Consider the following 14,327-nt stretch of genomic DNA (forward strand, 5'->3'; position numbering starts at 1 on the left):
AGAGTTGAGCCCACTTTGGCAGGCTCCAGCCCGTCCCTGAGGGGAATGGGTGCCCCTCTCAGGTGCGCCACCCGGGTGCCAGCCCTAGGCATCGGCGACCCCTGTCGAAGGGGCACACGGCAGGGGCAGCTGGCCTGCAGGAGGGCGCGCGCAGGGGTTAAGTTGTATTTACACCTCCGCCCGTCGTCATTCTGGTCCTCCACCTAGTCCTCAAGGGCCAGATACTTCTGCTGCTGGGGGGCAGGGAGGAGGGAGTGCAATTCGCGTTTTATTCAATCCGCTTGGTTCCGAAGTGACCCTACACCTTCCCCGAGCTGTGAGCTCCGTTTGCCCACGTCTGGCTGCCCCTACTGGGCCGCGCTTCCTGGGGGAAGTTCTCATTAAGCCTTGCTAATTAACGTTATTCCTAGAGAAAGGTTAAGGTTAGACCGTCCTTTTCCTTAATGGGAGCACCCCCTCCCCCGTCCCTTCTCCCTCCACCTCCCCAAGAGCACAAAAAGCACGAAAAGAAAGTGTGAAGAGTCGCAGATCAATGGAGAAGCCACAAACCCATTAATTCAAATGGAACCCCCCCCCCATAACATTGATTTTTCTTTCTGTCTGCTCTGAGGGGAGATGAATAACCTCCTGATTTCACTTGAAATGGTGTTTGGACTCTGTGATTTCCTCTTTTTTCTGAGGATTGTGGCCTGAAATAGACTCTCCCTTGAGATAAAGCCCTACTTATCCCAGAATCAACTGGGACCCCCCCCCACTCACTCCTTCCCCACACACAGACCAAGTGGAGAGTCTGGGAAGAGGTGTTGGGGTTCTCATTACTCTTCTGGGGAGAGCCTCTGGTGGTGGGACCAGGTCCTCCGGCTGGACCCTCTAACATGCTGGTTCTGGGCAGTGAGTTGGTTGGGAGGAAAGACCCATTTATGGCCCAGGCCCTAGTGCGTAGTTTAACCCCCGGGTAGCAAATTGCCCCTTCCTTGGAAAGCTAGTAGAGCCTGACTGTACCCTTGAATAATATGTAGTCCCTGTGTAATCCAGGCTCAGACTGAGCTTGCTCCAAAAAGTAGGATTTTAAACTGCTTCTCTTCCCCTGACTATTTAGCACCTTCCTGCTGAGTTAGGGCAGGGGAGTACCCTAGGGCCATCCTCCCAGCTGAGAAGGCCAACTTTAAGGAACTTCTCCCATGGCCTTGACCACCCTAGGGTAAGGGAGCTGGTCTACCCCATAGTTGCTCAAGAACTTTTTTGTCTTGCCTGCTTGTCTGGGTTCTTTTCTTGGAAGGACAGTCCTGCCCAGGATTAGCTCACAGTGGTTCCCCTCCAGCCCTCTTCCTGGCTGGATGAGCCCTGCCCACTGAAGCTCGCCTAAAGAGACCCCCGTTAATGGCAGGGGCTCTGTGTATTAGTGAGGCCCTCATGGTGAGAGCCAGTTGGGAAGACAGCCAGTTGTCTTTGCTTAGGAACAAAAGCCCGTTTTACCCTTGATACACTAGTAGGAAGGTGTGGGGAATGCTCGTTCCTGTATCCAGGCATCCATTACTACCCCAGACAACAGTGTGTACACGTGTGTGAACGTGGTTGTGACAGACACAGAGAGAGAGAGAGACAGAGAGAGAGAGAGACAGAGAGAGAGACAGAGAAACAAGAGAACTAAAATATGCTAGGTGATTAGCTCACTTAGCCCTCCCCACTTCCCATTTCCCAGAAGAGCTTGGGCTTGTGTGGCTGGTGAGCAGAGGAGGCCTTCAGAAGGAAGGAGTGGAATTGTGCAGGGAGTGTCCCCAGAAGGCTGGCCTTCTCCCTTAGTGGCCAGGTGAAGCTAAGGGTGTAGCATGAAGCAGCAGCCCTGGGAGCCTCTAGGGCCCAGTAGCCACCTCAGACTACCCTGTTTCATTCTCCCATCATAACAGGGATATGAACCTATGCTCCTTGGGATCTTGAGGGTTTTGATGTCCGTTGATAAGCTGTTTGCTGAGCTGAAATGGCTAAGTTTGGGTCGAATGGCTCCTTGGCATGCTCAGAGGCTGTGTGCCCAGTCCTTGCAAGCATGGAGACGGGCCTACAGGTACTCTGGAAGGAGGTACCTGACCCTGGGTGGAGAAGCTGCACCTCCTTCCACATCTTGGTGTCCACCTGATATTTGTAGGACTGGTCTGGGGCAGCTGCCCCAGCCTGCTGTTCTTTCTAGCTGTCCAGCAAACCCAGGGACTGTGCAGAAAGGGATCTGTTTCCTGCCTGGCCCAGAAACATCCCCTGTCCTTCCCCACCCCTGCCTTCCTCTGAAACACACTCAGGACTCCTGGTCAGAGCTTATGGCTTACACTTGCACTAAATTCTCTGCAAATCCTCCCCCTTTTCTTTCTCAAGCAAGGGGTAGAGATAGAGTTACAGTTCAGAGGAAAGGCCTGGAAAATACTGTGTGAGACACGCCCAAGGATCCCAAGTCCTGGAGGTTACAAATGGCTGGACTTCAGAGAAACCAGGAACCCAGTTCCAGAGAAATTGACCCCAGTTGTAAAATAATCAGGTTACTGATAGCACCTGTCCATAGTTACAAGCCACGGATACAGGCCCATTTCCACCATTTCCCTCCTTCGTCTCCCATTTTCCCCTCCTCCTGGGCTGGGCAGTGGTTGGTACAAGCTGGCCTGCCCAGGAGGAAGGCCCTCAGAGCTGGGTGGAGAAAAACTGAACCTGCCTGTGAATTTTGGACTGAAGGTAAGAGCAAGGGAGAGTTTGGTCAGCTCCGCTCACTCTGCCCAGAGTCGGGGCTGCCAGGTTGCGGTGTGTCCCAGAGACTGACTAGGTGCCACCTGCCTGTCCAGGTAGGGCAGCTGGCCTTGTGCCCTGTAATCCTGATGCTGAATATCCTGATGATGGACTTTTATTGCCAGATGGGCAAGGCCATAGGCTTCAGAGTGTCCAAGAGCAGAAAGTAGAGAAACCAGGGGACCATTGCTTGGCCAGTCACAGTCCTGGATGAGAGGACCCAGAAGCAGTGGATTATACATAGTTTTGTTTTGTTTTCTTTTTTCTGATACCAGGGATCGAATTTGGGCCCTTGCACTTGCGAGGCAGGTGGCGGAACCAATGAGGCAAATCCCTGGCTCGTAGTTTTGTTTTCTAATGACAGTTTCATTGAAGTTTGTTAACAGAAAGTGAGACGTTAGCTTAAATTCCCTTAAGATTCCAGAAGAAAAAAGCAAGGAGCAACTGATTTATGACCTCTGGGTGGTGGTGGCAGTGGGGTACCGTGGGTCCCAGCACAAGCCTGAGGCCTCACCACTCTCCAACCTGCACTGGCTGCCTGCAGGTCCCTCTGGTCTTGGGTTATGGCTTCTGAACCATGTGTGTTGGTAAATGCCTAGATGATTAACCTGCTTCTGCAGCCCTGCTGGGTGTGGGTGAGTGCCTGGATTTACAGCCTCTGCCCCTCTGCAGTAGTGGGCCCGCACCCATAAAGAGTTGGGGTTCTGCTGCAGCCAGCGAGGTGCTGAGGGGTTGTGGGAAGGCTGCTTCTCCAAGCCAACCCTGAAAGTGTGGGGATCCAAAGTGTCTGTGTCAGTCTGACCAAAACTGATCTGGTTTTTGGAGGAGTTTGTTTTCTGAAAAGTTAAATTTAATAGACTCTATTTCTCCCTTCTTAAAAAATTGCTCTAGTAGTCAGGGTGTCAAAATCTTAGGCCCATTTCTTACAAAACTGGAGCTCCTGTGGCAAAACTCTGAGGGCTACGGGAAAAATTCATTGTTTAACTAGATAAATATCCCATAACCCCCAAGACCTCAAACCTCAAATTTTTACTTGGTCCCTGTCTCTAGCTAACAAGTTCTAAAGGAAGGGAGCCTCACCTTAGTTGTCTGTGTCCCCAGCACATCACTAGCATAGTGATGCACATGAGCTCTTTGGAGGGAGACTGAGCACACGTCTGTGTGCAAAGGCAGCCCATGGCCCACGATTCCCTGTGGTCTCATCTCGTCATTAAGGAATGGAGGCATGGCGTGGTATAGGACACTGCCTGGATTCAGACCCCCACTGTGCCACTCACTGGTGCTGTGCATCTGGGCATTTAGTTGATACAAGCTTTCAAAGGGCAGTTACGAGATCTGGAGATGGGCCTGCCCTGGTGCTAGCTTTGTAGGGCCACAGTGAGGAAATCTATAAAATCCCTTCCCCGAAGCCCCACACATGTGGCCACCGGATGCTCTTCATTATGGGGTGATTTCAGTGTCACTGGAACAGAGCCCACCTGTTCCATATGGGACCTGGGGCAGGGCCAGGTGGGGATCTGTTTGGGTGGACAGTTCAGCCATCTGAGCCAGAGAAGCTGTGCGTGGGGTGGCTGGGAGCTGCAGGAGGGCCCAGGTTTTCATATGGCCCCCATTCAAGAACTGTGCGCACTGGGACTAGAGTCCTTAATTGTCAAATTAATGCAGTGTCCTCATTAAACACCAACATGATGCCAAGCAATTCAGTTGATTCAACAAGTCCTGCCGGCCTCGTGGGGAATTCAGAAAATGTGCAGCCTGGTCCCTGCCTCAACCTCAGGCCTTGGTTCTGCTCTTGGAAAGGCATAGGGTTTTCTTGGGAAAGACAGGGCTGGGCCACAGCGCTGGACGAATGGTATGGGCAGCTCTGGACGGGTAATGGAGAGAGCTGGAGTGACAAAGCAGGGTGCACTGGGAATGGGATTTGGAACATAGCAGTGGGCTTTCTCGGGGAAGGACAGCTTTGGGTAGAGGCTTTGGCAACGACAGATCCAGCTTTACCCCCTGCTGGCGCATGTGCCTTGGGCAAGTGCCTTCAGCTCTTGAAACCCCTGTTTCTTGATCTGTAGGGTGGGCTAAGAACTGTGCCTACCTGGCGGGCCTGTGGGGAGGGTAAAAAAGACACAAGAGAAGCACTTGGCACCTGAAAAGCTTTGGCCTATGTCCTCATTAACATGGGCTTGTGCACGCGAGCGAGGCAGAGTCCAGAGACTTCACTACACTCCAGCCACCCACCTGCTCCTGCTCCCCACGATCCCCCTTAGGTTTTGTGGGGTGCTCCACAAGCCTTTGAGCCAGCCGAAGGGAAGGTATAGCCCTGCCTAGTGGTACGCAGTTTGGGAGGGGCCTCTCCTGTGTGGCTCTGCTGCCCACCCTTGACCACAGAAGCCTCCTTGTCCCTCCGCAGACCCGGCAGCAGTGCCCAGCTAGTGTTGCCTGTGCCTGGGTTCCAGGCCATGTGGACCCATGCAGTCCCTTCCTCACTTCCTGTGGCCTCTGCTCGGTGCCCCTGACCAGTTGGGCCTTACTGAGTACCCTTGCAGTCCTGCCCAGTGGATCACTCTCCCCTACTTCCTCCACTTAATTGTACTTTATAGTACTTGTGACCACCAGTATTAGGCATTTCTCGGCATATTGTTCCTCCACTGGGTAGTAAGCACCAGGAAGGGTGACTGCTCTGATCCGCAGCTTACTTTCCTACCACCTAGCCGGTGTTGGCCCATAGTTGGTGTTCAGTGAATACTTGTCGAGTGAGTGAGTGGACAGTTTAAGCTTCCCAGGGCTCCTAGGATGCCTAGTCTAAGGCATGTATATCCCAACAACGCCCAAGCGTCTTCCTGCTTCTGCGCCACGTAGAGATGAGGGTGTCCTGCTCCTGGCTCCCAGAATCTGGCCAGCAGGGAAGAGGGAAAGGAAAACACTTGCCCAGTGGTCTCCCTTTGTTGTTTCCGAGAGACCCACACACACACTGCCACCCACCCCATCCCCACAATCCTAGTGTTGGGGAGAGTTTTGTCCCTTTGTACCCTTCGAGAAGAGAGAGAGCCCTTTGCCCGCAGTGAGTGAGCAGGACTAGGTTTTCAGGAGCAGACAGCCTGGGGGCGGCTGAGCAGGAGTGCCGTGTGTGTGCAGAGAGAGCACACAGGGCTTCAAACCCATATGGTGGCCACCTCCTGTCCTCTCAGCTCAGCATGGAGGGTCCTCCCTAGCTGCACAGAAGCTGTGAATTCCAGGAAACTCCCTGCCGGCCATCCGTGGGGGAGGGCATGGAGGCTGATGGCCGGTTCCCTAGTACTCAGAGCAGATGTGTCTGCCCCAGGGACAGCAGCCCAAGAAAGTTCAAACCAAAGTGTGTTTGCTCACTATAAAAGAGACGTCTGTGAGGGCCCTGGAGGGGCGGCTTGGGGTTCCTGTGCCAGAGTCCTGACTGGGCCCACAGAGGCCATTGTATCTTGCTGGGGCGGGGGAGGAGAGGGGGGCAAAGCCAGAACTCTGGGAGTGGAGCTGCTGGGTCATCTTTCCTGCACTTTACAGCAGGCTCCCAAACAGTTGCTTGCTGCTCCTGAAAGAGGCTGGGCCAGGAGGAGGTGGGGTCCCTTCCTGCTGGAGGGCTGTATTGAAGGGGCCCCGCCCCCGGGGGTTCCCGGATGACTGGCCAAGGGCTCACTGAGAGGGGAGAGGAGGCAGCAGGCGTGGTCCTCTCCAGCAGGCCATCCGACTCTTTGTAAGGCCTTGGAGGCCCCCCAGGCTCTTGAGCCTGAACCCCCTTTGCAGTGTGATGGAAACCCTGGCCTGCCCCACCCCCTTCTTCCTCTACACTTCTAGGGCTGGCCTTTTCAGCCCTGGAAGCCACCCAAGAGCATATCTTTGAAGCACAGCAAAGGTTAGGAAGGAGGAAGACAGAAATGTCCTCTGGGCCGGGGGAGTGGGAGAAAGGAATTCCATGCATGCCCCACAGGACTCAGAGGCCGGCCTGGAGGGGCCGCCAGCCCAGCCTCCTTAGTGCCTGGCCTACCCACTGCAGGCTGTCTGCTCTGTGCGGAGGGAGCCCTCTGCCCTGGCTTGGGTAGGGAGCAGTGGCCCTTGTTTACAGTGCTGGCTTCAACCTTGGCTCACAAGGGTAAGAGCCAGGCCCTGCTATCCGCCCCTACAGGATGTGAGACTTCGTAATTGTCTTCAATTACAGACAGTGAGGCCGACAGGAACCAGAACGCAAACTGCTTCCACAGGGGCGGGGGATGTGTCACCCAGCTCTCAGTGTAAGGTTTGGGGGCTCTGTGTGTCCTCTGAGGCCACCTAGGGCCCTGGGAAAGCCATCCCTGTTGGATGCCAGCCCTCTTTGTCTCACTCAGGATGAGACCTCTGTGAGCAGTGAAGACTTTGATATGAACGAGTCCACATGGATGTCCGCTGACCCGCACCTGGCCTCTAGCCTGAGCCCCAGCCAGGACGAGAGGATGCGGAGCCCACAGAACCTCCACAGCCAAGAGGATGGTGAGTGCCCCTGGGTGGCCTGTGGGGAGGGGTGAGTTGTCTTCTGAGTGGCTGCGCCCATTCTGGGGTGGGGGTGGGTGAGCACTCAGGGGGTGATGCCGCTGTACTTAGAGCCACCTCCAGTGTTTGCAGCATCTCTGTGGGCCTCACTGCCCTCAGCCCCTGGCTCCAGATCCAGCAGGTCGCGCCTCCAAAGGTGGATGGGGAGCCCTTCAGCTGCAGCCTAAGTGTCATGCCTGTTTGATTGCTGTGATGCTTGAGAGCTGGTGGGACATGGCTTTCAGAGTTGTCAGAATTTGGTCTTGGAAGGTAACGGTGTGCTTGGCCTGCAGCAGTCCAGCTGCCCAGCACTAGCATCAAGAACTGTGTTCCCACAGCTCAGAGAAAGCTCACTGGGACAGGGTCACCTGGTGAGTGACCGGACCGTGCAAGTTTCCATTGCATGCCCTGGCCTTCACAGCCATTCAGGGCTGCTCTGGAAATAAGGGCTTCTTCTCCGGGATTGGAGAGTAGGGTCAGGAGTCAGGTTTTGAAGGAAACCTGGAGGGTTGGGCTCTGGGGCTCTGGTGTCTGCCTCAGTTTGAAGCACTGTGCTCAGGGGGTGGCACCAATGATCAGAGTACTCTGGTAGGGCTCCGATTTCCAGGAAGGACATGACTGGGATTGGGGGACGGCCTGAAGCTAGGCCTCAAGAGAACTGGGGTGTAGGAGCTGGCAATGAGAAGGGGTCGAAGGTCGGGTCCTGGAGTGTAAAGGGAGGTGCGGGGTTAAAAAGGGGTGTAACGTTAACTCTGTGAAACGGGTTAGCCTTAAAGAGTAAATAAGGGATAGGAGCCTTGCAGTTTGGGTCAAAGTTCATCTCCATGGCAGAACCCACTCGCCTGCCTCTGCCTGCCTCCCAACTGCCCTCCCAGCCTGAATCCTGCTTTGTCTGGGATGAGACCCAGCCTTCAGGCATCTGGAGGTGTCTGGGTAGGGACTGGGGAGCCCAGGGGGTGGCTGTATGAGGAGTGGGGTGCGAGGCTGCTGGGAAAGAAAAGGCCTTTGTGCCTTCATGCCTCATGAGGTCAGTGAGACCCTCGTGCTGTGAGCCTCACAGACCATTGCCACTGCCCAGCGTTCCCACGGGGTGGGGACACAGTGGGGGCTGCCACATGCTCCTGGGGGCTCTGAGCTAGGATGTGCCCAGACATTGACCTGCCTCATCTGAGCTGATTGAGGGCCACACCCAAAGTCGCCAAGGGCCATGTCAGCAACGCTCAGGCATTGAACCTTCCCAAGAAGGATCCAGAACATTTTCTCAAAACCAAAAAGAAATTGTTTAAGACAATATTGTCCCGATGTAGTCCCGGAAAAGTCTTGTCCTATTGCTCCTCACAACCACCCTGTGGGAAAGGGCTCGCTGTCTAAGATACTTCCTGGGGAGCTAGGGTGGTCCAGGGCCCTCAGGACCAGGCACTGGACAGCAGTTTCCATGGTGATCGCGGGGGTCCTTGGCATGTTGCCGGCCGTCCAGAGCTTGTCTGATGAGGCAGGCGAGGAAGGGAGCAGCAGAAAGGCTGCCGGGGTATTTTGTCTAGCAGCTATCCGATCCTGGGGGTGGGTGCAGGGCTGAGGCAGGCTAGCTCACTGACAGGAGGGTGTTCGTCAGGGCGGACAGCCGGAGCTAGAGACAGGAGGAGGTTGTTGACCATGGTACCAACAATTTAATTATTTAATCAGCAGCTGTATCTGGATGCTGGGTTGATGTGCTGGCTGAGGCCCATTACAGGGCCCGGGGCCCGAGGAGGCCCAGGTGGCTGGTCTGGTCTCTGCTGTCCCTGCTGGTCCCTTGGGCCTGGTGGTGACCACTATCTGACCAAAGGGTTCCCAGGAGGGTGTTGGCTGGGCATGAACAAAGCACCTGGACTCTGAGTCTCAATCGCTAGTCCCTCTCTGCGGGTGTGGACGGGGCAGCCTCCTTGAGTAAGTCTGGAGGGAGACCTTCAGCAGCTTCGGGGTGTGCGCTCACCTTCCCTGTTGTTATTAACAAAGGCCCAGGTAAGGATAGGGTGAGGGCAGGCCTGGTAGGTGGCTCTGGAGGCTGGGCCCTGCCCTCCACACCCAGCCCTGGCCCTGCTCGTGTGCCTTATTCTAGAAGCCTCCCCAGCCCACTGACCCAAGGGGAGCTTGATGCGTGGCCTGTTGCCCTCGGTCCCCGTGGACCCTGCACGCCGTGAAGATGTGTGTCCCCCACTGTAAGCTCTGCAAATACACCATGTCACTTTGGTCCCTGCACTGCCTGGTGACTGCACGTACTGACTGGGCCTGTAGTAGGCCCTGCCCCATATCTGCTCCCCACATGAACAAACATTCATTGAGAGCTGCCCCTGGGCACGCCATTCAGAGGAGACAGAGGCACACTCCTTGTTGGGTACAAATTGAGTTCTTTTCTTTTAAGAATAGCTGCTGAGCACCTGGCTCTTTTCCCTTGGCCAGAAAGGATAGGACTCCCATGGCCATGTCACTCCCGCCACTGCTGACCTCTACTGTAGCCCTTTTAAGAAGCCAGGCAGTTGGCATAAATTTATACCTGGTGGCAGATTTGTGAAAGCCTTTCTTAGTTTTAATTTTTTTATCAAAGGCAGGTGGGGGCTAAACCATCAAGACCTCTGAACCCGAGAGGGATCAGAAAAGGTACCTGCTTTCCCTCAGGAGTTGGGCTCAGAGTCATCTGGCTGTCATGGGGACTGGCTTCCCCTGAGTCAGTTAGGGTTTGGCCACGGCCCTGTCCCTACCCGCAGTCCTTCTGCACGCGCTTCATTATGGCTGTTTCCCAAACCTGACACTGAGGCCCTGTTTGGGTCCCCACAGTCAGAGGTGGTGGCAAGTGCTACTCCCTCAGTCAGGGCAGTGGCTGTGTGCAGGGGACGTCGTTGCTCTTGCTCTATCTGTAGAGGAGGAAACAGGAGTGGGAGAGGCTGGGTACTGGCCAGAGACAAGAGAGAGGGCACCAGCACTCTCTTCCTCTCCCTGCGTTGACTGTGTGAGGGTCCTTGCTCCTCCAGTCCTGCTGCTGAGCCTGGCGGAGACTTTGGGCTGTTTCTGGACTCTGTGCAACGTGGGAGGCACCTGGGAAGCTGCTGTGTTCTGGCAGCTGCCTTTGGGTGTGGAGGGAGGAGGCTGAGGAGCAGCTGGCTGTGAGACTTTGTCCCAAGACACTGGGGACTGGTGTTGCCTGGGGGCTGATGTTAGTTTGTCACAGTGCCCCATCTTTGGGGTTACCTGTTTCATGCTTGTCTTCCCCACTACTTGAAACACACAGCATCCAGGGCAGGAGCCCAGTATGTGGCTGGTGAGCGGAGGAGTAGGGGAAAGAGTGCAAGGCACTTACGCTCCGGCCTGTGGATCACAGGCTGCCGGGAGGCCAGGTACACGGTGCCTGTCCTGACCTCACACACTGGCCCCTCCTGTTTCCCTAGGCCTCTCACTCTGCCCCTTCCTGAACGGAAAGTGTGAGGCCTGGCCTCCAGAAAGGATGCCTGGGTTGGGTAGCGGACATTACTCACTTCTCAGGCAGACAGGAAGCCAGCTTCAGGGAGAGTGGAGGGTCCTGCTCACATGGGGCCCAGCTTCACCTTCCACCAAATAGGCGACTGGGTTCCTCGAAAGAAGCTGAGGACCTGGGAGCATTCTTGGCTTCTGGGATCCACTGGCCATGGGGGCTTATTTCTGCCACCAAGATGGACTTCCTGTCTGTAGAGCAGAGGTCTGGAGCTCGCTGCCTGCTGCCAACCCCTCTGGTCCCTGAGGCTGGACCCAGGGAGAGGCAGAGGGTCCTTTGGCTTTCTCTGGCCCTTTGTCCACTTTTATTCATGAGTGTTGAGTGCCTTGCTGTGGGAGCCATTGAGCCCCTCCTACCTGCACATCCAAGGAGACTGCGCCTGGGTGGAGGAGGGACAGCAGCGTGGAAGGTGGGGCCTTGTCAGGCTATCAGCACTTAGAGGGCAGTAGCTGTGTCTTTGTAGAAAAGCATATTGGCAGAGGCTGAAGCAGGAAGACCATGGGTTGGAAGCCAGCCTAGGATGCACAGTGAGACCCTGTCACCCAGGGCATCTTGGTTGTCTTCTTCCCAAGTATCACATTCATTATAGAAACTTTACAAAAAGAAAAGAAAGAAAAGAAAAAAATTTAAAATGCCAATGTTCAGGGTATATATTTTTCTCAAACTTTTCTGTGTATGTGGTCAAAGCTTCATTTTCTTTTTCTTTTTTGTCCCCCGCGTGTGCGTATGTGGTTTTTTGAGACAAGGTCTCACTTTGTAGTCCAGGCTAGTCTTGAGCTCACAATCCTTGGCCTCCCAAAATGCCTCGTGTTCTTTTTAAAAAAAGGTGGAGGATCATGTCATGTTGTAGCCCCCAGCCCCCACTTGATGGCGTTCACCTCCCTCCTGTCACTGATGTGAATCCATCCCAATCTTACAGGTTGTTCTGTCCACCAGTGCCTGGAGGTCCTTCCCATGAGTCCACTGTTTATCCAGCCCTAACCTGGGAGCTCAGACAATGACTGTTCCCATCCCACAGAGAAGGACCCGTATCTGAGGGAAAGTAACTTGCCCAGGCCAAGGGGAACGGTGCTGTCCGTGGCCAGCATTTGGGTCATGCCTGTGAAGGACACTCAAGTCTTCTTCGCTACTGCCAGCAGGGCTGTGGGAAGCACCCTAAACTGCCCAGTCCCTGTCCTGGGATTCACCTCAGCCCCAGTGAAGCATAGGTGCTTAACATATGGGGAAGGAGACCTGTGGACAAAGGGGCCTGGGCAGCCGTGGGTCAACGGGTGGCCGAGAAGAGGATGCAGAGGGTAGGCCTGAGGCTTCCTAGGCCACATGTCTCCAAAAGTTCCCTGTGACCCCAAGCTGCAGCCAGGAAAGGCAGAGCAGGGAGGCCACAGCCAGGCAGAAGAATAGGAAGGGGTCAGGGCCTCCTCTGTGGGGCTGGGGACTCCACTGGACCTAACCTCCTAGAAGTGGGTCCTGGCCCTGCCCTGTACTCTTCAGCAAGCTGCTTGCCCTCTCTGATCCTCAGTTTTCGTCTGTGGCATGGTGGGTGTGGCCATGACCATGGACTCTGTTGTGCCCACCTTGGCTCTTGCGGAAGACCAGTGTGTCCTGCCCATTAGCTCTTGCTGCTCACGGCAGGCCCTGCACCACCCAGACCGGCTCACTGGCGGTGGGTGTCCCTGGGAGTAGCAGTCCCACTCACCCGGTTCTCCTCTCCTCCAGCTGGGACCTTTCTCTGGGTGCCCTTCTCCTATCTCTGTGGGGAGCTGCGGGCTCCGCCAGCCTAGCCCAGGCTCAGGTTGTCCCTGCTTCTCCTCACTGTGTGGCCCTGGTAAGTCACTTCCTGTCTCAGCAGTGGGGGATAGTCCCGTGCCCACCTTGCTCTCTTGAACTAGATGACGCATGGACAGCATGAAGGTTCATAAGTGGCCGGGCTGGTGGCGGGGCTCTCAGCCTGCTGGCACCCTCAGACTGAGAGCCTTTGGCAGAGTGTCAGGGACCAATAAAGACTGAGGGGGCTTCCACTTCACCCAAATTTTCGGAGCTCCTCACCAGGCCTACTTGGCCCAGTCCTGCCTCCCCAGGCCTTGGCCTTGTGAGCCCTGACCTACTTCCCACCTGAGGACTGTGCTTCTTGCCCTGATCTTGCCTCTTGGGCTGGGAGGGCCCATGGTACCTGGTGGGCCTGGGCATTCACAGCTTTTGCCCTAGAGCCCCAAGGCCCTGTCCCACCCATCCTCTACGGCCAGGGACCCTGACGTGTTGGAGAGTCTTGCTTCCGGATCCAGCACACTCCACCTACCCAAGGCCCCAGGCTGGCAGGCGGCTCCAGGGGGGCACTGCCACTGACACCAAAGCAACATAGCACAGCTTTGCCTCCTGTGCCGGGTGTTGAGGGTGCTTCCAGCGCGTGGGGTTAGGCTGTCTGTGAGGCCAGTGGGGAAGGCATGCTTGGCCTCAGGATCATGCCGTTTGGACTCAAAGATAGCCAGCCACCTGCATCCCCACTAACCCTGGGCCACTTCGGTTTCTCCCTCGGTCGGAGCCCACCGTCCCCTGTGCTCATCCCTGGGATTAAGGCAGCTCGGGAACACAGAGGTCCTGGCCTGCTGTAGCTGGGTCTTGGTGGACCCAAAGCTTATGGTTGTTATCACCCATTTTCTGCCACATGAGGTGAGGACTGAGCCCTTTAATTTCTGTCTCACTGGCATGGCTTCAGATTGAGCATTTTTTCCTGTTCTTTTTTTTGTTTTTTAGACAGTCTTGTTAAGTTGTCCAGGCTGATCTTAGATGCACTATCCTCCTGCTTCGGCCTCTGAAGGGGCTGGGACTATAGCTACACCCCACTCTACCCGGCTCCTGCAGTGGGCTTTGAGACCATGCTTCCTGTCCCCATATTCACAGAGCCTGGCTCTGCCGATCACTCGGACCTGCTTCTCAAAGGTGCACCTGGAAGCAGGGCCTAGGTCCCATTGATCCTGTCCTTCCAGAGCAAGAGTGGTTTTCGCCTGTTCGGGGCCCCAAAAGTCCACATCCACACCCACAGAGAGGCAGTGGCCTCCTCCCCTTCCCTCCCCTGGGAGCAGAGAGCTGGGGCCCAGGCCCTTCCGGGAATTGGCTGTGGGCCACAAGGCAGTCCTGGGTCACAAAGTGTCCATCATTAGCTGGGCTTCAGGCAGCACAGACAATGCTGGGCTGTGCTGGCCCCCAGCCCACCAAGGGACAAGAGAGGCTAGGAGACAGCACCAAGAGAACCCTTTATCCCAGAAACAGGCGGGGCCTGCACAGCCTGAGCCTTGTCCAGGCTACTGGGACCCCAGATTCCTGAAGACAGAGCGGCAGGGCAGATTGGGGGACCTGCCAAGAAGTGGGGAGAGAGACCCCATCATCCCCCACCCTGCACACCTGGAAGGTTAACCTGGTCCCCTGGGGCCCACTGGTGGGGCTTGTGGTGGAACCACTGAGCTAAATCCAGGGCCCTAATACTATTTGTCTAATCTGGTATTGATTTCTTTTTTTTTTTTTTTTTTTT

General features: G+C 55.6%; 1 protein-coding gene across 1 annotated transcript in view; it reads left to right on the top strand.

Moving 5' to 3' along the window:
* Nol4l (nucleolar protein 4 like) overlaps positions 1-14,327 on the top strand; it is a 65,975-nt gene that overhangs the window by 30,834 nt on the left and 20,814 nt on the right. The window contains exon 3 of the mRNA XM_010628447.3: positions 7,116-7,257. Within this exon, the coding sequence (XP_010626749.1) occupies positions 7,116-7,257 (142 nt within the window). The remainder of the gene's footprint in view (positions 1-7,115; positions 7,258-14,327) is intronic.

The sequence above is a fragment of the Fukomys damarensis genome, unplaced genomic scaffold (assembly GCF_012274545.1).
Source record: "Fukomys damarensis isolate Sample0158 unplaced genomic scaffold, DMR_v1.0_HiC HiC_scaffold_22, whole genome shotgun sequence".
NCBI lineage: Eukaryota > Metazoa > Chordata > Mammalia > Rodentia > Bathyergidae > Fukomys > Fukomys damarensis.